This window comes from Osmerus eperlanus, chromosome 8, assembly GCF_963692335.1.
Source record: "Osmerus eperlanus chromosome 8, fOsmEpe2.1, whole genome shotgun sequence".
Taxonomy (NCBI): Eukaryota; Metazoa; Chordata; class Actinopteri; order Osmeriformes; family Osmeridae; genus Osmerus; species Osmerus eperlanus.
The window spans coordinates 7861959-7889262 of NC_085025.1; the positions used below are offsets into that span (position 1 = coordinate 7861959).

The 27304-nt window shown below is 47.2% G+C and overlaps 1 protein-coding gene across 1 annotated transcript in view; it reads right to left on the reverse strand.

The window, feature by feature from the left end:
- Positions 1-7594: 7594 nt before the first annotated feature.
- The window catches only part of fndc1 (fibronectin type III domain containing 1), a 27218-nt gene continuing 7508 nt past the window's right edge, over positions 7595-27304 (reverse strand). Inside the window, 19 exon segments of the mRNA XM_062467018.1 lie at positions 7595-7933; positions 8143-8265; positions 8408-8569; positions 9142-9171; positions 9408-9487; positions 11906-12014; positions 13019-13255; positions 16877-17008; positions 18989-19375; positions 19485-19596; positions 20043-20158; positions 20404-22743; positions 22908-23096; positions 23320-23427; positions 23920-24107; positions 24454-24571; positions 24731-24829; positions 24932-25171; positions 26852-26920. Of these exon segments, the coding sequence (XP_062323002.1) occupies positions 7818-7933; positions 8143-8265; positions 8408-8569; positions 9142-9171; positions 9408-9487; positions 11906-12014; positions 13019-13255; positions 16877-17008; positions 18989-19375; positions 19485-19596; positions 20043-20158; positions 20404-22743; positions 22908-23096; positions 23320-23427; positions 23920-24107; positions 24454-24571; positions 24731-24829; positions 24932-25171; positions 26852-26920 (4955 nt within the window). The 3' untranslated portion in view covers positions 7595-7817.

Below are 27304 nucleotides of genomic sequence, written 5' to 3' on the forward strand. Positions count from 1 at the left end.
GATGTTACAAAAGAAATTGACTGAACTCTGGCTGTTGACGTCTGTGTAAATATTTGAATAACTTCACTGATTACCATGGACAACATTGTCCATGGTAATCCGTGTGGGACTGTTCGACATTGGAAAGTTGAGATGGGTAACGATGGCTCCCAACAACAATAAACCTGTCAGACAAAGAAATCATCTGCCAGATGTGTGTTTTGATGGTCTGGAGTGATAGCCTATGGCCAGAGCATCTTCACTGGCATGGCTCTCTCCAGTAACACACCAGAGGACTTGTCCTCAGCGCTCACAGTAATCACAGTAATCACAGTAATCACAGTAATCACCGTAATCACAGTAATCACAATAATCACCGTAATCACAGTAATCACCGTAATCACCGTAATCACAGTAATCACAGTAATCACAGTAGTCACAGTAATCACAGTAATCACAGTAATCACAGTAATCACAGTAATCACCATAATCACAGTAATCACAGTAATCACCGTAATGGGGTCAGAGATCCAGGAGCCACTTGCTGCTGGACAGGGATGTAGGGTTGTCTACTATACAATTCCTCAGAAAAGATCTTCAAATGGTGTAGTCTAGTTGGTACTGTCTGGCTTCTACAGTCTATCTAGCTCTTAAGTGGTAGATTCCAGTTCTCAGGCTTTAGCTCTGAGGGATAATGCAGTTCTGCATCTCGGCCACACAATGGCGCTGGTTAGGAGCCAGTTGGTTCCGGCTGGTCATTTCTCCTGGGTGTCTGCTACTCACATCATGTTACGTGGATGTAGCTGAGATGCAGCTGCTAGTTTGAACTGAAGTGGGTCTAATTGGGTTCTGAGACAGGCTTATGAAAGGAATGAGGTCCGGAGGTCCAGTATTGTGGTTGTCCTGTGGTGACCTTCTGTTGCAAACGTTAAAATTCCATTTGTTAAAGGGGAAACTCAACTATACATCTTCCTTTTGTCCTCCATTTCTGTCTTCCCTTTCCTTCAATCTCTTCACACACACTCCTCCTCTCTCTATGTCTCTGTCACACTCTCTCTCTTTTTCTCTCGCTTTTTATCTCTCACTCTCTCTTTCTCGCTCACTCTTTCATCTTCAGTCTTGATGCATCACCGAATCATAGCATGATAGCATTGCTAGACAGTTAGCTCTTGTTAGCACTGTTCGACTAATCTAGCTCATGTCAACTCAGTTGATTTATAACACTCCTTAAAAAGTATTAAATCTAGCCCTCTGATCAGAACCTCAGAAGACATGAGGGAGCAGTATGAGGAAGTGGGGACGAGGGAGACAAATAATTCCCAGGAAGAAAAAGTATTCTGCAGCTGTGTGTAACTTAAATATAGGAACATAACATTTTAAATGACTAAACTGTAAGAAAACTGCCCTCATTCCATTTAATAGAGTACATTTGGCACATATAAGCAAACTAACGTTCACAGCTGTCTAAACTCTTAAATTATTCATGCTAATTCCTGATCTGGCAGTAAAGTTCGATTTAGGCTAGTTGTAGTTTGACTAACTCATCTGACACTAATCTGTAACGGTATTTCAACTGAACTCACCATCAGTGATTCTGCTTGACAGCGATGCTGCATTGCAGTCAAGATAACTGCATGTTGTATAAATGTAAATATCTTTGCTGACAGTGTGACAAATATTCTTATACATCTGAAACCATGGCAAACTTTAACCACAATCCTCAGTTTTATCTATGGTATTCATAAACAAAGAAAGGATTATCCATGAAAGTACTGCACCCTGAAGCCCTTGGGTGGTTCTTGATTGGTTAGGGTTTGAACCAATAGCTTTAGAATACATGTGAAGTATGGCTGTGATTTAATGATGATGTATTCACTGTGGTTGAGGGCGTGTGTGTCTGTGAGTGTGTGTGTGTCTAAGGTTGATCACACCTCAGAATTCACAGCCAGTCACAGAGCAAAGTCATTAACACTCAATCACAGAATAAGTAAGTAACTGAGAAAGGAAATCCTCTGCTCTCCAAATGTGATTAAAAACAGAAAGTCTTTACTCTTGTCTTCATCCAAGATATTTTCTCTCCATCTCAGACTGACATATAAGACATCTGAATCGCTGGAGGAATGTAATTGGTGACAGAATAAGGATATGTGGCTAAACACCTGCACCATGACCTACTATACCTGGAAATCACTTTCCACAAATATTCTCAGATTTTTCCTTCAGATGGTAGTATGCAGCCTGTCTGTAGGCTTGCATGCATGTCTGCGCACGTGTGTACGTGTGTGTGTGTGTGTACATACAGCCATGTGTATGTATTTGTGTGTGCACTTCCCAACTTCATTAGGAGAAGCCCTACCAACATGTATGGTTTAGGCTAACGTTCTAATGGGGAGATGGAATGCACCAGCAGAGCATTGCCACGGCAACCAGAGCCGAGTAAGAAGACCTCTCCATAATACTTCTCCTCAAGAATGGAACTGGCAGAGACTAACTTACCCAGATCTATTTTCCTCTCTAAGTCCACTGCCCCTTTCATCTCCCCTTTTCTCTTTTTCTCTCTCCACCTTGTGTCTCTTCTCTCCTCTCTCCCCATTCCTACACTATTTCCTAGGATCATTAAAAAGAATTCAGCTGAAGTTCTTGTTCCCTAACTTTTGTGTACTCTTTTTCTTGAATTCCGTACTCTGCTTTACAGAATGTTTCTCTCTTCTGTCAATCATCTCCTCTCTTCTCTTCTCTTTTCTATTGTCCTCTCTCTGCGTGTAGTTTAACTAACGCACATACACCTCAACCCAACTGAATGAACAATTTTGTATTACCGTTCATGAAGTCCCCATGGAAGCTCTTTCCAGTGACTGTCCAGACACTTTTGCAATTGGCTAGCATGGTGTGTCCATTCGTGACATAGCCTTATGCCAAGGAGATGAACTAACCCTGACCTGGGATCTGGGATCAGATCGCAGTTCTAAAGCAGCTGAGTGAAAGAATTGTTCTGAGGCCCGGTCCCAAGCTTCCATAACAAAAGAAATATGGTTTGCAAAGCAACTGGTTCTGTCTGACTGTCTCTGCTATGTCACTGCAGAGTCAGGAAAATATTATGTCTCTGGGTCATCGATAAATCCCATAACTTGTGTATCAATATGAATTCTTCTTCTGGGGGAAAAGCATTTTTGGTGAAAGGGAAGTCTCTTTTTTCGTCTTGTTGCTTGTGGCTCTGGTCTGTGTGCTTGGGAATTTGGCTTCCTCTGTTTCTTGGGGCAGTTGCCAGGGACACAAAACTTCCCTGGATACGGCCCTCATCCTTCCTCAGAGTCGCCCCAGGATAACTCTTCCAGAAGAATCCAGAAATCACTGTTGTTACATTACACTGAGGGTCTTATTTAAAAAAAAAAATTGAGTTCGATGTAGTTGCTTTGTCTTTTTTCTCATTCAACCGTTCTCTCTTTTTTTCTCTCTCTCCATCCTCGCCTCTCTCTCTTTCTGTCTTTCACCAGTTCAGGTGACCCAGGACTTCCCTGTACACAGCACTGTTATGTCACTTTATTGGCTGTATTGAGACACCCCATCCCATCTGAAGATGAACACCCACAGCCAGAGGAAAAACATGAACCACTTACAGTAGTAATACTGACTCAAAGGTCATATCACATTTTAGATACCAATGGATGATGTACAGTTGTACACAATGAGTTTCATAATGCTTATAAGAAATGTACTTGAGAAGCATCTATAATTTGGTGATAAAAACAAACAGTTTCTGATTCCCTACTCCCACAGAGCTTTAGTTTATTTTCCAGAAAATAAACAATTTTCAGCTTGCCTTCTTTGTATTATTTACTTGTTTAACTTTCCTTTGTTTTTCTGTCACACACACATGGATTGGTTTTGCGAAAATGTGGTGTTTAAATAAAATGTTCAAAGTTTATAACCAGAGACAATCACCGTATATATATGAGGTCAAATAATACTCCTGTCTGTGGGTTAGCCTGTAAACATAAACTGAGTTCATTTCTGTTTGCCATGAAGTAATTATCAGTTATTATCATATGAAAGAGCTTTGTGGAAATCAGAGATGCAAGATACAAGGTCTGTTGTATTCTAGTCCTCAAACGATGCTTAGTGTTCAGTTGTCATGGGAAATGACTCTATAGTGATGGTGGCAAATCGTTCACTCTGCCTTTATCTCTCTCTCTCTCTCTTTATCTCTCTCTCTCTCACTCACACAAACACACTCTCTCACACACACACACACACACACACACGCACACATGCACTCCTGTCCTGCTTCTTATACCGATGATTTAATCCCGTCAGAATGAGGGCTAACTTTTTCCAGCCCAAACAGCACATGACCTACTTCTTTCAAAAAGACACTCCAAAACAACATGTGGAAAAACGCTGGAGGTCCTGTCTCCTTTCACTGCAACCACAAATTGATGTAATTGACGTTCTAATAACCTCACAATTAAGCATTGTCATTCCTCATATTCAAATATATGGATATTTGGTCAGCTTAGATAAATATATTCCATTTAATAGCATTGTTTAATGTCCTGGTTTTACGGAGTGGCTGTGTTTTTCTAATGTAACTGGACATTCACATGTGCCACAGTGCGGCACGTGGATTCCATGCTCTGCATGGCTGTGCTGGTACCAGCTCAACGCTCGCTTTTTACAGAATTTTGCCTCTGAAATCTATCCGTGGATTGCGGCCTTTAGGTCCACGTGTGGAAAGTCAGCCAGGCCTGGACTCAATCAAGACAGCATGGCCTTTGGGACCTCCACTCTATAAAATCTCATGCAGTTCCTCCACATCATGCAGACCTTGACTCTCATTCAGACGCCTGAAAATTATTATTGAGCTGAAGGCTTTAATGGAATATAATAGACTAGCACGTGCACAGCAAACATCTGTATCGTCTTATGGCAGGAAGGTGGTTTACATAGTAGTAAAGAGCTTGGATGGTACAATACTGTCTCCATATCATTACTGGTTGACTTTAGAGTAGTGCTGTACCAAGCTCTGCACAAGTTTTCCCTCCTAGTCTAATTCAGTGCACTTAATTGCAAAAAGGGGGTTAGGATTAGGTCTGGTTGGTTAGGGTTAGGTTAGGGTTAGGTCTGGTTGTAGCAATAATGGGCAGCCTTGAGATGGAGCAAAAACTGCAGTATAGGACTGTTGAGGAAAAATGTAGTGAGAGAAACATATATTTGGGATTTACTTTTATTTCATTATACCACACACACACACACACACACACACACACACACACATACATACACACACATCCAGGAGTCCTGGATGAAAAAAATGGAGCTCAGAAGATTTGATCCCTTCCTTCAGCTCTTTAACATCTGCAGCAGATGTGCTTGTCCTCACACACGTGCTGTCACTTTCTTTCTCCTCTTTCCCTTCCTTCTTTCTTCTCCCAAAAGCACACTCACACAGGCTGATACTGACATTTATCTTTTGTTAGCTCACCAGTTCTTCAAACAAAACAAAAAGGCCCCATACTGGTGACCTGATGACTGTGCTACTTCCTTCAGGTCAAGATAACTATAAAGTTTGGTGCCAAACTAAATGTTTGTGCAGATTTAAGTTATCACTCAACCAGAGTGAAGGAAACGTAAGTCAAAACCTGCTACTGACACAGTTGGGAGATATATAGCAAAGCTGACAAATCATTTCATTATTAATCACAGTAAAACAACCATTATCTCCAGTGGACATGATCAGCAAACCACCAGAGAGGATAACTGTCTGGCTGGTTGTGTGAGAGGATAACTGTCTGGCTGGTTGTGTGAGAGGATGACTGTCTGGCTGGTTGTGTGAGAGGATGACTGTCTGGCTGGTTGTGTGAGAGGATGACTGTCTGGCTGGTTGTGTGATGGTGTGCTTCTGGGAGATGACTACATGATATGAAGAAGAAGAGAGCAAAAGTGATAAGGGAGGGGAGAGATTGTGAGAGAGGAGAGATGAAGGGGTGAGGGTTGAAAGGGAGAAAACAAGGGAGGAGACTGAGGCTGGATGAGTGGATGAGTGGATGAGTGTTGTGAAGGAGAACACCTCCTAGTACTGCCAGCCACTGGGACACCTTCAATTCGTTGTTTGAACGAGGCATGACAGTTGATTTGAGTGATGATAACTTTATATCTATTTTCATTTAGAATGTGTTCCATAACCCTAACTATTATACAGGAGTGAGAGGGAAAAAAAGCTTTCACAGAAGCAGTTAGAAAGTCTAGACTGGCTTCATTGAGGACAGCAAAATATGCCTCCATAATTGTGAATCATGGACATATATTTTTCCTCCAAGGTTTGGAATTAAAATGATGAATGAACCAATAATGGTGTGAGACTATGTGAAATGTTATTGTAGCCAAGAAAAGCAAGGGTACCCTCAACACTAATTCACTCATCTATCAATGAAATATTCTGTGAAAAAATGCTAGTGGGTTACAGAGGAGGTGGACAAAATCCATAACATTCCCAGAGAATGGCTTTGTCTCTGTTTTGAAAACATTGATTCTGGGACTTACAGCCATGGGAATGGGAGTATGTTATTCAAAGACTTAAGACTTTGAAGGCTATTAAATTCACTCACATTGGGATAGACAGTGCTCGCTTATCAATCAACCTTTCTTTCCTTTTCTCCAGCTGGGTGTATCAATCTGGACTGAGCTCTCCAAGTACAGCAGCTGTCACCAAATCTCATTCACATTATGAAAGTTTTCCTCATCTGAGCCTCTCTTTTTGCCTCCTTTCCATCCCTCTCTACCTATTCTCCATCTACTTCTTTCTCCCTCTTGTCTTTTCCTCTCCTTCCCCCCTCTCTCCGGATCTCTCTTGACATTCTCTACATTTCTCTCTCTTACTTCCCACCACCCTCCTGAATCATAGGATTATTGGCAATGGTGCTCATTTTAACTGCAAGTAGAAATAACTCAGAAAAATTCCCTGGACTGTATGCTATGGTGAAATAAAGAAATCTAGCATAGAAATGAAGTTATCATAGATATTGGATGTTCTGGTTGTTGTGTTTGATGGAAATAAATGTGCCCATAAAGAAAGATGTAGATATTTTTTCATCCTTTGATTTCTATAGTACCTTTTTATTCAACGTCCAACCATTCCTGAGCAAATATTCAAACTTTTATTCAATGAATGTATGTATACAAACAATACCTCCACAAGAACTTGGTCATGGAATCTCTGAAAACACCAAAGATTCTAAAAACACAAAGCAAGTTGAGGAACACAAACAGTAAGCAGTTGTCAGAAGCCGTTTTTTAAGCCACTGTTACAATAAACATCTCTTCAAGGAGAATGAACACACTTTTTAAACCAAAAGAGCCCATTACAGTTCAGATTGTGCTTTGGTTTATAGATGAAAAAACAACACAATATTTAATGATACACCTGTATCATTTGCTTTGGATGACATAAATATCGAGAGGGGCTTGGGAATATTTAGGTAAAAACACACACTTTCCGATCCGGAAGACGAGTTAAGAGTTAAAGTAGGCAGACCTTCCCCTCCCTCCCTCCCTCCCTCCCTCCCTCCCTCCCTCCCTCCCTCCCTCCCTCCCTCCCTCCCTCCCTCCCTCCCTCCCTCCCTCATATACAGACTTCTTTATATAAAAAGTGCACAATTGTAAAATACAGGGACATATTGATGTTGATTTAACTATTATATTCTCTTTCTCTGGAGCTCTATACAGGCTTCCTCTGCCATGGTTAGCTACAGTACGTCCTTATCAGGCGGAGTCAATGAGAGTGAGAGGCCTAGGGACAGAATCTGATCGCCCTCGGCAACAACCTCTCAGTGACCCCTGTGTTACCACTTCCCAGGTATGGGCACCCCACATTCGTACCAGCCCACGAAGGGGTGGGGTGTGCGGCGGCCAATCGGTCCAAAGGTCACTGGTTCCTGCCGGTGGGAACGATAGTAACCTAGGAGACCCAACAAAGAGGAGAGCATGAGCATGACATCACATGCATGTTTATAACACATTTGTAATGCATACGTTATAATAGAGGTACTGGTTATTTGTTGGTTACTTTACCATGGAACTACACTCTTATACATCTTATTTATCCCTAAACTTTAATGGGAAGGCCACAGGATGTGCAATGCATGAAGGGATTGTGAGTTTTCTTACCTTGTGCGGTGGGCAGATGGTTGGAGAGGTTGGGCATGCCTGTCCTTCCATCCAGGTAGGAGTCTACAAACTGACAGTGATCCTCTCCATGACCATAGGTATCTGCTACACTGTAGAATGTATCTGGGGAAGGAGAGAGGATGGAGGGAGGGAGAGGAGTAAAATAGGAAGTGCTCAGTCAACAATGCATTTATGTAACACCCTGAATCCTGGTAAGAAATGGAGATTAGAAGAAAGACACAAATAGAAGATAAAGGAAGACAACCTTTAAGCCCATCTCCCATGAAGATCTTGTAGCGCAACGAGTTGCACAAGACCACGCCTACAAACTTCCTGTACCAGGTCCTCTTGACAAACTGACTTCCTTTACAGGCGCTGTGGGCAGGGTTAAATCTGAAGGTGAAGGGAATCCAGATTGGCTCTCCACCTAATGAGGGGAGGAGTCACAGAGCAGAACAGAAGGGGATGAGATGGAATAGACAAAAATAATGAAGTTGACATTTTAAACATAGAAAATTAATTAATTAAAGAAAATCTATAAAAATGTCCACACATAAATGTATTGTAGTCTAGTGTTTCAGGATGTGTTTGATCTTTTACATTTCAAACATGATGCTGTAACCATGGAGATGGTGTGGATAGGGGGGAGAGGGAGGAGGTGAGGGGGGATAACGATTGTGGTGACGATAGCGTTAAGAATTGGAGCACCTGCCCTCCTTTCCCCTCCTCTCTCCATACCTGACTGACTCTTTTAATTAAAAACAATAAATATCCAGAAGTCCTTGCCATGGGTTTGAAAAGAAAGGAATGTTTCCACCATGGCACGGTGCCAAGCAGAGTGCTGAGTGTCAGACCCTGGTGCGTATGGCATGTGACTCCTTCTCACCTCACCTCAGTATAGACTTGAAGAGGGGGAAGGACTTGATTCAAGAGAGACACCAGGAAGAAACAGCTTGGGTTTCCTTGAGAAACCCTGAGGGAATCTTCTGTTGTACTTACCAGGCGGTCGCTCAATAAGCAGGGGATCGTCTGGAAGAAAAACCAAACAATGTCAAATGACAGGCCAACTTTCCGTTTCGAGACAATAGAGCTGAGCCTGGTTTAAACCAATACCTTTATGTTAAGTAAGTATAAGCATGAGTGCAAAACTCCCTAAACCAACCAAATCAGGCCAATAGATCTTTAAGTAATAATTAGTTTAATCTATTTCAATTTTTTTACTTAATTAATCTATTTCCAAATAACTGATGCTTAGTCTCACCTACCTGATTCAGTGACATAGGTCAGCGTTTCACTCACTGGCCCCAGCCCAAATACATTCTTCGCCTGGACCTTGAAGTAGTACCTAAACCAAAACAGAACCAAGCAGAGCTTACAGAGACATACTGTTTTCAATCAGTCCACGCATACAATGTCAACATCACATTAGTTGGTGGGTGAGAGCTAGCTCTTTCCACAGTCTCAAAAAAGAAGAAGCTAAAATTGTGAGAGCTGGAGGGATAGTGAGATGGAGGGATAGTGAGATGAAGGGGTAGTGAGATGGAGGGATAAAGAGATGGAGGGTAGAACTCACAAAATCCTATACAGCAGTAATTACACGGCTAGCTCTACTAAATGGCCCAGAGGTCCCCAGACAGCACAGCAGAGCGTGTCTGCAGTGAGCTCACTCTGTGTGTGTGTGTGTGTGTGGGGGGGGGGGGTACATGGTGTGTGTGTGTGAGAGAGAGAGAGAGAGAGAGAGAGAGAGAGAGAGAGACAGGATTTGAAAGGAAGCTGTGTGTGTGTTCTGCTGCTCCTGCAGGGGTACCCTGCAGTAAGGCCACGGTCCACTGCTTCTAACCCGGTCTCTTTAACAACATCACCAATGCAGGTCTGGAACCAATCACTAGAGCCACTGGAAACTCTGACCACCACTATATCACTACACAGACAGGAGAGTGAGAGGGGAGGGTAAGAGACAGCTGTCTCTGAGGGTTAGGTTTGACATAGTCAAAGGCAGGTATGTGTGTAAGTGTATTTGTGTGTGGATGTTTGTTTTTCACCAACAAAGATACCAGTATGAATGTTTGACCCTGGGATGTGTGACGGAATTTTACATTTAGCATATTGTATGTGTGTGTGTGGGCATGTGTGTATGTATGTGTAGGTGTATGTGCATAACAGCGGGGTGTGAATGTCTCAGATGGTCTCAGATCTGACAGCCAGAAAGATCTAAAGGGAATTTCTGGACAGCCCATAAACTACTTCACCATCAACCGTAACCGTGGATACCCGTAACCCTGGACACCATATTGGCACTGGGAAAGGAAATCCTTAAACCCCAACACACACACACACCCTCCACCCCTTGGAAATGGTTTTACTCCCCTACTCTATTTGTGTTTGATTCTCACGTTAACAAATGAGACACACACCATAACTCGGCGAGCTGAAGCCAAGAGTCTGCCGGTTCCCGTGTGTAGCCTAGGCAGACCGGGCTGGTGGATCCACACCTGGCCCATGTTAACGGCTCCCGCTGCTTTTCTCCCCCTCTGTCTCTCTTCTTCACACTGGCTTTCACTTTCTCTCTCTCTCTCTCTCTCTCTCTCTCTCTCTCTCTCTCTCTCTCTCTCTCTCTCTCTCTCTCTCTCTCTCTCTTTTGCTGCCTCTCTCACCCACCATGTGAATGAACGTCATGTGTGACTGGACCCTGACACAGACAGATGGACAGGATGAAAACCTCAACAAGAGAAAGAGAGAGAGGGAGAGAGGGAGGGAGAGCGAAAGACACGAGAAACTAAATGGATGATGGTTTGTTTAGAATGTCTAATCTTGGGGTTTCCTAAAAGGTTGAGGTACTGTGTGAGCCTCTCACTTCAGTGTTCTCCAGGCCTGAAAGGAAAATGGAAGAGTTTGAATGGTCCCTAAAGCCAGGTCTCTACAAGGTCATACTGCTGTCTTGGATGATGAGTAAACTCTAGTCAAACAAATCACATCAGCTTTCAAGACATGTTTTGTGTTATCCATGTTGAGTTTGAATATCCTTAGTCATAACAGCTCCACTCCATTCCTTCTCTTCTTCCCCTGTCCTCCTCCCCTCCCCTCCTCCCCCCTTCCCGACCTCCTTTCTTCTCCTCCTCCCATCTCCCAGCCTCCCCCTTCCTCTCTTCACAAATTCAGAAAGGTTAGTGTGTGTGTCTGCATGCGTGTCTGCAATGTTCTCAATCATGTTAGTGAGTTCCTGTGTGTACAGAGATCTCCCCAGTGTTCCGTTGGTGTATTTCTCCCGTCTGGTTGGAGAAGTTCTGCAGTGTATCATGTTTTAGACCTGTTTTTAAATTTGCCTTCAGCCAACGGTGATTTAAGTCACTCGGCGGACCTCTTAGTCTCTTATATAAGCATTACAATATCCCTGCACTGTCTGATATCACTCCTGGAACACACACACACTTCTACACACAGGCACGCACACACACACACACACACACTCTCCACTCACAGATCACAGGTACAAACATGATACATGTGTCTAATATCAGAATGATTGAGGAGATCTGATCATATAAACACATGTTCTAATACAACAAATAAACACAGAGGGAACCACTCCCCTGCAGCCAAGCACCTGCACACACACACACACACACACACACACACACACACACACACACACACACACACACACACACACACACACAGTCAGCATGTGGGAGAGATTAGATCTTGAACAAATCCTTTGTTACTGCAGAAACGCACAGATACAGCCATACACACTGACACAGACCTGGAATTGGGTTTGAGGTTCTCTACAGCCAGGTGTGTTCCACTGGACTGGCTGGAGGACCACCTGTTGTTGAGAACGTCATCGTACGACGCGCTGTGGACCATGTAGCCTGCAAGGTAGGTCAGACAGGGGTCAGGAGGTAACAGTCAGAGGTCAGTGAAGCGTAGGAAGCAGGAATACCATGGCAAATTGATGACATGTGAATGTTGGAGGCCATCAATAGAGGAAGGAGAATGGAATAGAATGATACACTCACATACGGTACACACACACACACAGTAATACATAATACACCCCACGTGCTGGTCCATGAAACGTCTGCTGCCACTCAGTGGAAACTCCCCAAGAAACACACTCCTCTACACATCAGACTCATATTGGTTCCTATTGATGGCTGAGAGAAAACATCCACAGTCTGCATCTCTCTCTCTATCTCTCTCTCTCTTTCTTTCTTTCTTTCTTTCTGTCTGTTTCTCTCACTCATCCTCTCTGTTTCTCTGGAGAGGAGGAGGGGAGGATGGCTAAAGATCATCTGGAAAAACAGAGGTTGAGAAAGAGAAGAATGAGAGGGGTAGAATGGAGGGAAGAAAAGGGAGAGATTGCTAGAGAGATGATAGAAAATTGGTTGAAGAGCAGAAAAAGCTGAGAGGAGATGAAGAAATAAAAAAGAAAGTTAGCGTGAGAGAAATGGAAAGAGAGAGAAGATATATAAAGGGAGAGAGAGCGCGTGTGATGGTAAACATGTTGCATCTGTTATAGCGATCAGAGAGGCTTGGAGGACCAGGAGCTTCTGTTGCTCTTCCAAACACAGCACAACACACACACACGCACACACACACAAACACACCTTCATGCTGACTGAGTGACACTGTTACTTCACATCATATTCATCATTTCATGTTCATTGTTCAAATGGGACCCCTGTAGCTCTCTTTGTCTCTCTGACACAATATTTTTGTCTTTCTTTTTCTATGTCTATTTCTCAACATCTCTCTCTCTCTCTGAACAAATTATTTTGGAAACAAAAGCTCTCTCATGACTCATTGGAAGGAAAACATTAAGCTAAGACTTAAAACACTTACTGTAAGACTTAAAACAAAAATGTCCAATCACCTGACACCATGTCATCCTTCAGGGGTCGGGCCCAGTCCAGGATGACGAATGAGTGACAGCCCTCCATGGCAACCACCGTGATATTATGGGGTTTGTTCCTGGGGAGCTGCTTCTGATTGGTGGCCAGGCTGTCTTTCTCCAGAAGGTTCTCAAGGACATCCACTTGCAGGTACTCCAGAGCCTCGGTCAGAGAACATGGAGACCCTGGGTCCTTCTGGATGTAGGTCAGATAGGGAGCTGGTGAAGAGGAGGGAGAAAGGGGCAGGTGGAGGAAGAGGAAGAAGAAATGGGAGGTAATAGAAGAAGAAAGAAGTAGATGATGGACAAGGAAGAGGAGAAAAGGAGAGAACACAAGGAAAATGACAAATCCTACTATTGCGATAGCGGAATTTATGATCTACTAATCGTATAATCGTTTATTTACTTGTATGTGCATGTGAGGGTGTATGTGTGGGTGTTTATTTGTGTGTGTGTGTGTTTGCGTGTGCATGTGCACATGCATAATATGTGTGCGTGTGTCTGTGTGAGATCCACTCCAATCTTTCCTTCCCGGTCCTCCATCCTCCTCTTCCTGTCGTTCTGAGCTCTGCTTGCTAGTGCCAGCTGGACCCACAGCTGTGAGCCCTTCCAGATTTCCCAGAATCCCTTGCAGCAGCCTGACTGAGTCTGAGGACGGCCCAGCTGGACTCTCCCTTGCCTCCACACACACCAACATGCTAACACGTGTCACTGTACTCACATTAACACATGCTGTGTGTGTGTGTGTGTGTGTGTGTCTGTGTCTGTGTCTGTGTCTGTGTTTGTGTCTGTCCAAACAATCAGTTCTGGATTGTATCAGTACTGTCTGCATATATGTCTGTCTGTCATCATCAAATCCACATGTCTGCATGACCATAAAGTGTGCTCATTTATGGCCAGGTCAATGTGCTGACAGCATGCAGATGTGAAGCTCACCATGCGATAGAGCTCGGCTCTATCTGGACCCTGAAGGCGGGTTGGAAATGTCACCTGCATACTGCACAGGCCTGACCCAGAGACTGACTGGAGCTGTTCCTGTTACCGGGCTGGACTTCCCTCACTGCAGCATTACACTGACATGCTGCTTCTGAGGTCTGGAAAGGGGGTTATGCTTTGAAGAATAGACCCGATCTGTGGGAGCTTATACTGTTAAATCTCTCCTTACTGACAAGGTAAAGAGGGAGATGGAGAATGAGAGGGAGAGAGACAGAGAGAACAAGAGAGAGCGACAGAAAGAAAAAGAGAGAGAGAGCGAAAGACAGGGAAAGATGTAGAGAAACCCTTCCAGATAGACAAATGGAGAACGTGTCAGAGGCCTGGCAGTCGTGTGGGATTTGAAATATTAAACTCATAAATAGCAAAGAGGATGTCTCAGCTGTCTCGCCAAAAGGACTATCCTTCCTTCTTCTCCTCTCCTCTCTTCTTTCCTCTTCATTCCTTCCCTTCTCCCCCCCCCCCCCCCCACCCCTCCTCTTCTCAGCTGACAACGACACAATTTACTTTTAGCACGCCATTTCTTCTGTTATTCGATTCAGTTTTCTATTTCCGTCTCTATATGACGGTTGTAATGATGTTCAGATGTGCCTGTACTGCAGTGGTGCTGCAGTATGACTGGGCTACAAGGTCGCTGCAGAGACCAGTAAAGGCAGAAGGAACATGTTCTAGTCCCACTGGTGCTGTACTGGGTCACACACGCACCCAACACATGATAGTGTGACAGTCTGATAATGATGATAACTGATAAGGATGCTGATAAAAACAGTGTCTGGTCTCCACTGTTTTCCTGGTGTAGGGAGAAGGTCTCAATATCCTTCCATCGAGTCTCACTCACCAGGTTGTAAACGGAAGTTATACTGACAATCACTGCCAACCAACGCTGGCTCCATGTGAGGTGTAAGCCTGCCATGCTGACGCCAAGGCAGTCTCAGGAGACACAAGACGTGATGACATCATCATGACATCCATCATCAACAGGCACCCAAGTATCACTGAGGGATTCCTTTATAACCAGCAGATTGTCCTACAGACAGGATGTGCGTGTGTTTATGTTTGCCTATTAGCGTGTGCATATGCGTACGGATGTAAGCGTGTCTGAGTGGTGTGTATGCGGTGGTGTGTACATTCCTATGTGTGTGTGTGAAGTGTTGTTTTTAGTCCTGTTGTTTCTGGTCTGTTTTCCCAGCCACATAGACACATGTTAAGAGGGAGGCCAAAGCAAGCACATTAAAGCAGAGAGGAGTCAGCAGGGGGCTTCAGAGTGCTGGCCACGGCTTGCATCTCTGTGTATAAAGGTGTTTGAGAGGTGGACACCCAAACAAGCACACACACACTAATCATGCATGCCCTCCAGTCATCACCCTGCCCTCCAGTCATCACCCTGCCCTCCAGCCCTCACCCTGCCCTCCAGACCTGACCCTACCCTCCAGTCATCACCCTTCCCTCCAGCCCTCACCCTGCCCTCCAGACCTCACCCTGCCCCCCAGTCCTCACCCTGCCCTCCAGCCCTTACCCTGCCCTCCAGTCCTCACCCTGCCCTCCAGTCCTCACCCTGCCCTCCAGTCCTCACCCTGCCCTCCAATCCTCACCCTGCCCTCCAGTCCTCACCCTGCCCTCCAGTCCTCACCCTGCCCTCCAATCCTCACCCTGCCCCCAAGTCCTCACCCTGCCCTCCAGACCTCACCCTGCCCCCAAGTCCTCACCCTGCCCTCCAGCCCTTACCCTGCCCTCCAGTCCTCACCCTGCCCTCCAGTCCTCACCCTGCCCCCCAGTCCTCACCCTGCCCTCCAGTCCTCACCCTGCCCCCCAGTCCTCACCCTGCCCTCCAGCCCTCACCCTGCCCTCCAGACCTCACCCTGCCCCCCAGTCCTCACCCTGCCCTCCAGACCTCACCCTGCCCCCCAGTCCTCACCCTGCCCTCCAGCCCTTACCCTGCCCTCCAGTCCTCACCCTGCCCTCCAGCCCTCACCCTGCCCTCCAGTCCTCACCCTGCCCCCCAGTCCTCACCCTGCCCCCCAGTCCTCACCCTGCCCTCCAGCCCTTACCCTGCCCTCCAGTCCTCACCCTGCCCTCCAGCCCTCACCCTGCCCTCCAGTCCTCACCCTGCCCCCAGAACTCCCTGTCCTCCACAGTACCCATGTTAACACACGAGGTGATCTGTCTCTGTGAGTGTATTTACAGGGTTCTAACTCTGCCAGAACCAGGAGCCAGAGCTCCCCTCTCCCCAATGAAGGAAAACAGAACACACACAACCACTATCGTTATTTATAGGGTTGAGACAGGTAGCCACACACGCACAGACACATGTGCAGGCTTTGCATGCGGGCACGAGTGCACGCACACACACACACAGTGCAGACACACTCATACACGTTGTAACTTGGGCCGAAGGCCTTGTATCGTTATTTATGTTATTCCAAAAGAAAAGGAATGACTCCCCTCGACTACTCCCCCTGTCTCACTGACATTAAGCAGATGTCTCAGAAGCCTCCCACAAAAACACATCTTTCTACAGAGAGAGCGGTTGAGAGACTGGGGTGATCACTCAAGTTGCTGAGATATGTACTGGAGGTTAAGCTGGATGGGATGTTAAGTAGGATATAGAGATGACAAGGTTAAGCGGTAGACTTCAGAGGCGTCCGGGTGTGACTGTGTGTGTGCATGATTGTGTGAGCGTGTGTGTGTGTGTCTTTCGGGGGGGGGGACGACTTAAACCCTTGTTAGCGGTATGAGAGACAGGAGACACAGGCAGAGTTGAATTATTATTCAGCAGCAGACACATCTGCTCAAACACACACACACAAACAAACAAACAGTTTCATAATAAAGGTTTCTCAAAATTACCTGTGAAGCGTTTCTTTCCGGTGAGGTCGAACTCTGAGGAAGGGCTGTTGTTGAACGGCCTGGTGTCTGGCACTGGTGTGGGGGGGCTCGTGGTGGTGGGGGGGGGCAGGGTGGTCGAAAGCAACAACTCATCTAAGAAAATGAATGCACACACACACGCACACACAGTTACCGAGCTAATACATGGGCACCACACACTGTGTCTATCTCACTGTGAAACAAGTCATCCTGTTCTGTGTCCCTAGTCTTGTGTTGCAACCCTATAAACACCATGTAACAAATGGTAACGCTTGTGTAATTGCAATTGTGGGATCTCACTGTAAACAACTCTGTCCGTGATGCCTTAAAGGCATTCAGCCTGCCAGAGTATTCAATTTGCAGGGACGCAGCTTTGAAAGTGACAAGCGTTTCGCACCATTCTGTCTGGAAAGCATAACTTTTAGCTTTGAGAAAAGTGTACTGTATCACCTCAGACGGAATCAACTGGTTAGGGCCAGTCCCTTACGTTGTGCAGAGCCAGAGCTCTTGTTTGACCACAGCCTTGGGGCACAGCTTCAGGGCCACTATCAGACAGCGGCAGGCAGTTCATTTGTATGGCTCAAGCTACTGTAGCAACATGTCTACCTCATATTGCAAAAGTTCCTCCAAGTTCAAAAATGCAATCAAGCACTGTGTAACATATTATCACATGAGATGACATAACAGAATGCACATGGTGTTAATAACAGAACACCATGTACATTATAAAGTGCAATAAAGTAAATCATTTATCATTACAAACAATTGACAGCTAATCACTGTACATGCCTCCATGCAGAGTAATTCTGTGTGTGTGTGTTAATGAGGATGTTCACCAGCATGCTAGGTTTAGTTTGGTGATGATACAACATCACAAACAAAGCACAATGGGTCCCAAAGCACAAACAAACAAACACATTGTGAAACACGTTTTCAAACACAGAGGACCACAGTAAAACAAGCTAACACCCCAGGCAGTGCATAACAAGGAGAGGATGGAAACCGATCAACAAGAAAGAGATAAACAATAAATAAACAACAAACAAGCAAACAAGCAGGCAGTTCTACGAGCTCAGCCAATACCATCCTCAACAGCTAAAGCATCAAGCACCGTGGCGACTGTAACCAAGGAGTCCATTTCCATTCCTGAGGATTCCTCTGTTGGAGAAGCAAGACAAGCTGAAGCATGATCTCCAGTACAGACTCAGGTACACACACACATACACGCGCACACACACACAGACGTTTTAATTTGTAAACACATTTTGATCAAATGGATGTCAAAAACATGTACTGTCGTGAATGTGTCACACATATAATTATAATTATCCCAATAAAATATAATTATCCCCTTTCAAAGTGACAGTGTTCCTCCCATCTAAGAGACATCGTACTCAGCTGACTGACTAAGTGTGGGTGTGTCTGATGTTGCAAGCCTCACAACACTCAAGTGAGTGTGCCGAAGGAAGCTGCTCAATGTCTTACTTTCGGATGTGTGAGTTTGTGTGTGTGTGCATGCATGCATGCATCCAAGCCACAAGTGTGCGAAGTGTACTGTGTGCTTGGCGGTAACGCACACTGTCATTTCAGTTCACAACCACCGCCCAGACACAGATGTGGAGACTTATTTGTGGCTCCTGTGGTCACATACACACATGCATGCACACACACACACACACACACACACCCACACACACACACACACACACACACACACACACACACACACACACACACACACACATGTTCTCCAGACATCCACTGCCCAGATGACACAGATCTGGAGTGTGTGCTTGGATGCAGGCCACAGTAGCAGTGAAGGACAGAGAGACATGGTAAACGACACACACTACACTTACTGATCCCAGACTCTGGTCTGAGCCAACAGCTTACCAAGCCTTCAGTGGTGGGAGGTAGTAATGGATCTGAGATATTATTGATGATCTTGTGGGAGAAAAACTGAATCCATCATTGAGGACATTTGGTTGATTCCAATTTATATATTTGTCATGCCCAAAAAACAAATTTAACTGAACTAACCTTAATTCAGCTGGACTATATCAAAGTGAATCAAACAATATCAATTTGACCTACCATATGGGTAGCAGTTGAGAACCCCATCCGGGTCCAACAAGGAGAACCCCTGGGAGTCCAACCGGGAGAATGTTCCAGGCGGGCAGGTAGGCAGCATTGGCAGGGTGGTGGGCTCCTCCGTGGTCCACTCTGGGGTGGTGGGCTCCTCCGTGGTCCACTCTGGGGTGGTGGGCTCCGGCGTGGTCCACTCTGGGGTGGTGGGCTCCTCCGTGGTGGTAGGAGGGGCGGTCGTGGTTGTTGTCCTGGGTTTAGGGCGATTCAGGCCAACAACAGGTTTCCCTCCCACGGTCAGGAACTTATCTTTGGGGTTGACCACCGGTCGACTGTCTCGACTGTTACCAAACAGAGCCAGGCCTTCCTGGTTGACCAATGGACTTCCCTGGTGGTCTGGAGGGGGAGGCAACAAAGTCCTAAATACACTATGCTAGAGATGGAGAGGTGTTCAATGAAGATGATGGAGACCGTTTTACAAGGGCTTGCTAGGCTGGAGTCTTACCAAATATGGTGCGTCCATCCTCCCCAAGGACCACTCTTCTGGGCCTGCCATGGGAGTCCTGCAGGACACGCCCATCCTCATTCATCAGAACCCCCCTGTCCAGGTCTACCACCTGGGGAACACACCCAGAGGGAGACACATACACACACACACACACACACACACACACACACACACAGACACACACACACACGCAGAGGGAGACACATACACACACACACACACACCCAGAGGGAGACACATACACACACACACACACACCCAGAGGGAGACACATACACACACACACACACACACACACACACACACACATACACACACACATACACACACACAGACACGCACGGTGGGAGACACATAGATAGTCACAGACACACGCAAACACACACACACACACACACACACACAGACACAAGCCAAAAATGATAGGAAATACAGTATATGGTTAAACAAATCAAATAAATGAGAATGTACAGATTGCGTTATGATAGGTCTGCTGTCAGTCCCTCTGAGTGATGGTAGAGCAGACTGGCCCATAGACATGCTGCTCACACATACCCATTTAGTCCCATCCGGACCAGTGATGTGTCTGCGACTGTTGGCTTTGCCCTGGTCCTCTGTGGAGCTGGGCTCCTTGTCCCTGGTGGCTGTCAGGTTGGGCCGCCCATTCTTACCTGGAGGGTGGGGAGGAGAGAGAGAGAGGGCACAACTCACTAGCTGCATCTTGAGGACTTAAGTTTGCCTGCTGTGGGTGTAGTCTAGAGTGTAATCTACCATGATAGGATGGATTATCACACGTCATGGCCTGGACCGTGACGTGTACATATTGCACGTGTACATATTGCACGTGTACATATTGCACGTGTACATATTGCCCGCACACACACAACAAACACACACATAGACACATCTGCATTACCGTTTCCATAGCCAGGCTTGACTCCACCATTGGGTCTGCTGGGGTAGCGTGTCCTTGTCCCCTGTCCCGCCTCCGAGGTCAGAGCAGGCTGCCGATTAGCTAGCAGGGGGGATCGGACTCTCGTATTGGTCCCTGGGATTGGTCGTCGAGGGACAGGGATGGGGATGAAGGAGAACGAACCAGTCCTACCTCTGGGGGAGGAGCCACGTTCCACAACGCCCTCCTCCTGGGCGGGCCTTAGAGGGCTGCTGGCCAATGAGGTAGTGGTTTTGGGGGCGGGGGTGGGATCTGGGTCCTTCTGGTTCCTTTCAATGACCTCCTTACTTCCCTCATCCAAATAATCCTCATCGTGATCATTGTCGGTGTGTCCATCCTCCCTGGTGCTTCCTCTGCTGACCAGCTCACTGGAGTCTCTGTGTCCACCTGAGGAAGAACGGGAGTTGGTAGATGAAGAAGATGAAGAAGAGGAGGAAGTGATGGGGTTTCTAGAGCCACTCAGAGCTGTATTCCTATTTGGCAAGGAAGGTTTTGGTGACTCGGCCCCCAGGTCATTCTTCAGTGGGTTGAGGGAGGGGGAGGAGGGGTTCTTGAGGTCCGGGTTAGTTTCCTGCACTCCCGATACCCCCGCTGCCCCCGTCGCCGCAGAAACCCTTGTTGGCCCGGAGACCCCAACCCTTGTCCTGGTGGGCATCTCCCTCAGGTAAGGACGCCCTGCCCCCACAGAGGATGAGGACCCTGACCTACTCCACGGGACACGCCCATCAGCTCTTGGGGAGGGGACCCTTGTTGCCCCGGAGACACCCGTTGCCCCGGAGACCCTCGTCCCCAATCCTGGCCGGGACTGGTGACGGCTCAGGTGGTGGGGGAGTCTTTCGGGGGGGTTGACTCTGGAGGGTGGGAGGCCAGGGGTCAGGTTGCTGCTCTCCTCTTCTCCTGTCTCCTGGTCCTCCTGGTCGTCCTGGTCCTCCTCCTCTTCTGGAGGTGGAGAGGTGGTGGGAATTGTAGTGGTGGTGGTTCGAGGACTGGGTGTGGGATCTTTGACGGTCACTGTATGTGTGTGTTTGTGGTCGCGGTGGTTGTGCTCCTCTCTGTCACGAGCAGTCTCCTGTGGGTTAGGAATATTTGAACTGTGAGTCTGTTTGTTGGGAGTGTGTGTGTTCACAGTGTGCCGGTTGGTAGAGTGTGTATTGGGTGTGTTAGAGTCAGAAGAGTGTTGGTTAGAAGTATGTGTGTTGGAAGTTTGGGAGGTTTCTGGGGTTTTGGCTCTGTTGGACAAAGCTAAATGGGATGTGGCTGATCCTGCTTTCCGTAGGCCAATCAGAACCCTGGAGGGGTTACCCCTGCTCACAACTCCAGGCTTCCTCCTACCATACCCAAACCCAGTCCCAAAACCACGCCCTGCGGAGCCAGAACCCCGACCCAGGGAAGGTTTCTCCTTCTCGGGCTCCGAGGCGGTGTTGTCTGGGGTTGGGGCCGGGGTGGCTGGTTTGATGTCAGTCTCCCCTGGCTGGTCGTAAGAGTGCTTCCTCTCAGGGTAGGTGGAGGCTGTGTGGTCTTTTCTTATGGCTGCAGACTCCTGGCTGTAACTGCGGCTGGAGGAGGTAGTGGTGGAAGATGAGGATGAGGAGGATGAAGAGGAGGATGAGGAAGACGAAGATGATCCAGTATCCACCTCCTGAGTCCTGGACAGAGAGCTTGCGGTCCTGGAGAGGGGTCGCCTGGATGATGTCCGGGGGATGTGGGCGGCGTATATTCTTCTTCCTGGGAGGGGCTTGCGGAGAGGGAGGGAGGAGGAGGGTTTGAACGGGGTGACAACCTCTTTGAGTTCAGTTTTGAGACTGGTGTCGAAGCTGTCAGGTACAGAGGGGTCTTTCCCTCGGCCATATCCCTCCTCTTCCTCTCTTGACAGAACAACGTTCCCTGGAGTCTCCGGATGCTTCTTCTCATCTACAGCCTCATTGGCCAGCTTCTCCTCATCTACAGGACTGGGAGAAGGTGATTGGTCATCCTCCTGTCTGTCTTCAGTAATCCTCCCTTTGTCTCTGGCTGTGGAAGACCCACCGCCTAACCGCTGATTGGTCGCCATGTTCCTACTCGAGCCCCTCACAGATGAGAAAATGCTGTGATAGGACCGTGTCTGTGTGAGGGGGCGTGTCCTTCTGGAGGATGGAGGGGCCGGGGTGGTTTCAGTGGGTGTGGTCGGCTCCTCAGTCACCGCTGCCGATTGATGGTCAGTGTTGTCGTGGTGACTGTCCTGTTTGGAGGTGTGGCTGGGGTTGTGGGCGGTCCTCTTGGTGTCTTGGTTTGAGTGCCGCGACACGGACGAAGCAGCACTGCTGCCTGGCAACAGAGAGGAGGGTTAGCTTAGAGGACCATCCCTTTATACACTCACACACACACACATACATGCATGAAAGCATATACTTGAGTGTACATACCCACAGATACGTGAACAAATACACACACCTGTTCACACACAAACACACACACACACACTTCCTTACTTCCGGGCATGGCTACGCTGTAGGCCTTGCTCTGGGGCCCCTGGCCCTTGCGGTTGGTAGCTCTGATCTTGAAGATATAGCGTTCCCCAGGCTGCAGGCCATCTATGACAGCAGAAGTGGTGCTGCCACGATATGTCATGCTCTTCATACTGAAGGGCTTCATGGCCGGGGCGTAGGACACTATGTACTCTGGGGAGGGGGAGGGCGCATATTAGATTCACACTGATATCCACATTGATTGGTTTGTTGATTTGTTGGTTGGCTGGTTGGTCGGTTTGTTGACTTATTGGTTTGTTCATTGATTTGTTTATTGGTTATATTATTAAAATAAGGAAATAATGACATCAGGATTACATTTTGTATTCTTATGTGGTATCATTGGTTAATCAGAGATGAGGTCACATGGTCTGACCTCGTATCCTTCCATTGGGCTCCTCGGGCTGGTCCCAAGTTGCCGTGACGGCGGTCCCCTTCCCCCTTAGTGGCCGCACCAGGAAGTTCTCCGGAGGACCGGAGGGGGCTGGAGGAACGAGGGAGGAAAATCAGAAGAATGGAAAAAAGGGAGGGAATTTAAAATACAGAAAACAGAAGCAGCAAAGGATGGAGAACCAAAATAACCCCAAATGATATAAGGAAAATGCTGTTTAGGCATGTAAAGCCTCCAGGCCATGTCTCTGCCAGGGGCTGAGTGGAGGGAAACTCCTCTGTTTCCAGGGAGGTCCTAGAGAGAGACGAGCTCTGTGGAGCTGAGACCTGAGAGGGAGCTGGGAGCCAGGCCATAAACACTGACACGCTACTGAACCGTGTTTCACAAGCTGCTGCAGCAGACGACCATACTGCAGTCACCCCTGTCTCGCTACGAACACCACAGTCACTGTCTGTCTCGCACCCAAAACTACAGTCATTGCCACCTCACTACCAACACTACCGTCACCCCACACATGTACTATAGTCATATTTCTATTCATTTGCCATTTTATTGTTTTTCTGTTCTGGCAGAAAGGTGGCCTACCTGATTCAGGGGTCCTCTGGAAGACGGACACGGTCCACTTGCCGTGGTTATCTCCCTGGGAGATGCGGACAGAGAACTCATACATGCCGTCAGCTGACAGGGTGTCGATCAGCAGTCTCCTTTGATTGGTAGTTTTGAACTCCCACCGAGCTGACTCTCCCTTCTCTCTGTACTTGATGGTGTAGTGTCTAGAACAGAGAAGAGAGGAATTATATGTCTGTCTTGACTCTGTCTTTCTGTCACACACTTAATCCATGCTTCTCTTCAGTAACTTTCTCTCTCTCTCTCTCTCTCTCTCTCTATCTCTCTCTCTCTCTCTCTCTCTCTCTCTCTCTCTCTCTCTCTCTCTCTCTCTCTCTCTCTCTCTCTCTCTCTCTCTCTCTCTCTCTGTCTCTCTGTCTGTCTCTCTCGCTCTCTCTCTGTCTATCTCTCTGTCTCTCTCTCTCTGTCTCTCTCTCTCTCTCTCTCTCTCTCTCTCTCTCTCTCTCTCTCTCTCTCTCTCTCTCTCACACACACACACACACACACACACACCTGGAGCCTCCGGGGGTGACCTTCTCCATCTCGACGGCAGGGTCTACCCAGCTGATGAGGACTGACTGTGGGGACATAACCCTCACACTGATGTCTTGGGCCTCATACTCCTCAGGCTCTAAACCACACACACACACACACACACACACACACACACACACACACACACACACAGAGACACAAACACAAATGGAAAATCACTCAACATCATACAGAGTACTGTATCTCTCAACTTTGTGTTTCTGTGTGTTGCTGTGGTGTGGTTGCCATGTGTTACCTGGAGTTTCTATTTTTGAGTTGACGGGCCTGTTGACAGGAGCACTCCGGCCCTGTGCCTTCTGGGCCTGCAGTGACACCACATAGACGGACTCAGATGCTGGAACAGAGAGGGGAACACACACACATACACAGAAAGTTTACACTCTTGTGTTTTCACTTGTATGTCTTCCTGACTGTGTTCCTTGCCTCCCTGTCTTACCTAGTTGCGGGGAGCGCTGGGTCCTCTGGTCAGCTTGTGGCTGAGTGTGAATATTCCTCCTGTCCAGCAGTGGCGCCCCCGCGCTCATCCTCTCTGGCTGCCGCGGGCCAGAGGAAGACTGGGGGGCTCTCAGCTGTACCTTAGGCATGGCCAGGACTGATGGCCGTGCCTGAGTGGCTCCCCCAGTTCCTCTCCGTCCTGGGGGGTCAGGCCTGGAGGTGGCAGCAGACCGGGGGGAACCTGGGGGCGGATAGGGAAGGAGGTGGGGGGGGGGGGAGATTAGGGGGGTAGGAGGGAGGGAGAATGAAGTGAGGTGGGAAAGAGAGAGAGTACTTCACAGGCCTGTCAGGTGTTTCAGGTCTCAAGCCTGTAGAAGCTATATTTTCTTCATTGACTTTCAGTGTCGTCCCAGTTTGTTTCCAGACAGACGGGCCTTGGGTTCAATTACTGCACCAGCTCATGCACTTCATTATCCCAGACACATGGTAAACAGACACAGTAAACATGGTCGAGAGTAAAAGAGGAAGGACATGCAGACATGTGGACCACCGTGACATCTGCTCCCACTGGCTTCCTATTGGCCTCCTCTTGTGTGACTCCATCTTCAACAGAGGGTCTGACCACCAGACTACCTCCTCATCTATCTTCACTCTCTCACTGGCGAGCAGAGTGACAGCTCTGACAGCATAACACAAACCTCTTCCCTCCCTCCCTCCCTCCCTCCCTCCCTCCCTCCCTCCCTCCCTCCCTCCCTCCCTCCCTCCCTCCCTCCCTCCATCTCTCCTACCCTCCCTCCTTTTTTCTCCTGCCTCCCTCCCTCTCTCATCCCGATCCCTTGCTGATAATCAGTGACAGATGAAGATCTGTGGCTGCATACTGTATGCAGGAGGGAGGGGGATCAAGTGGGGAGTGAGGCAGAGACTCCGTAGGGTCAGCTGACACATTGAGTGACAGACTCCTTTGTCATTGGTAGATTTGTATAACAGATAGATCATGGGAGAAGAGAAGATCCGAATAGAGAGAGAGAAAAAAGAAGGTTTGATGAAGGAGAGACACATTAAATCCGCCTGGGAATAGAGAGTGCGGTTGAGGATGGAAGTGAGAGAATGTTAAAAGATGAATAATGAAATAATGAAAATGAATATTGATGAATAGTGGGAAATGATGAAAAGGCTGGGGAAAGGGACTGCAGGAAAGTTCCTGTCAGGGCAGAGTTGTGAGAGTCGAAAAGTTCCGTCTCTCAACGTTTCACCCTCTCTTTCTTTCTCTCCCGCCTTTTTTCTCTCTCTCTCTCTCTCTCTCTCTCTCTCTCTCTCTCTCTCTCTCTCTCTCTCTCTCTCTCTCTCACCTTTTCTCTTTCTCTCTCTCTCTTACTCTCTCTCTCTCTCTCTCTCTCTCACCTCTTTCTCTCTCTTTCTTTCTTCCTATCCTTCACTCTCCTGCCTTCTCTCTCTCCTTTAGTTCTCTCCTGTCGTTTTTACCCCTTCTCTCCTATGATAGTGGTTCATGTGGATAGTTGGCCTGAGCTGCGATACCCTGGAGTGTCCATCCAATAGCTACGCTATTCCAGATCGGTCTGTCTATCCTGGATGTAAGGTAGGCCAGCCAGACAAACATACCAATGTGTGTGTGTGTTTGTTTGTGTGTGTGTGTGTGTATGTGCATCTCCATAAACTTGGAGCAGAGGTAACAGAGATGGAGAGATAGACTGGGCTTTCTTTCCTGGACTCCTGAAGGTACATAAGTATTCATCATCATCAGATTAGCATTTCCAAGTCAGCGATGACAGCAGACATTTAAATGGGCTTTTCTCATCGAGTCATTCAGACAGGATTACCTGGAGGAACGAAAACCAAGACACTCCTCTCTCTTACAAAGCTGCATGCTGATTGGATGAACAGAGTTATGCACTAAACTTACCTTGCGATGATGCATTGAGAGGAGCCCCGCCCAACACCGCAAATCCGTCAAGTTTAACCCATTCACCACCTACAAAAATAGTTGCAACATATTTAGTAAGCAATGATGTTAAACCACAAGGTATACAACTAGGTAAACATCATTCATCCACCAAGTAAATATGAAGATGTATAAAACATCTGTTATGGAAGCTATTAGCTCATAGTTTAAGAGATGTAATCTGTCTCCCTCCACCACCCCTATTTCTTTCTCTTTCCCTTTTTCCTCTTTTCCCTCTCTCCCTTATCGTTTCTCTCTCCCTTCTTGTCCCTCTCATTCTCTTTTCCTTCCTCTCTGCCTCTCATTCTCTCTACTCTCTCTCACACCCCCCCTCTCCCCTTTCTCTGTCTCTCTCTCTTTCCCTCACTTTCAGTCTTTCTCACTTTTGTCGCTAGTAAGTCGTCCTCAGTGTCT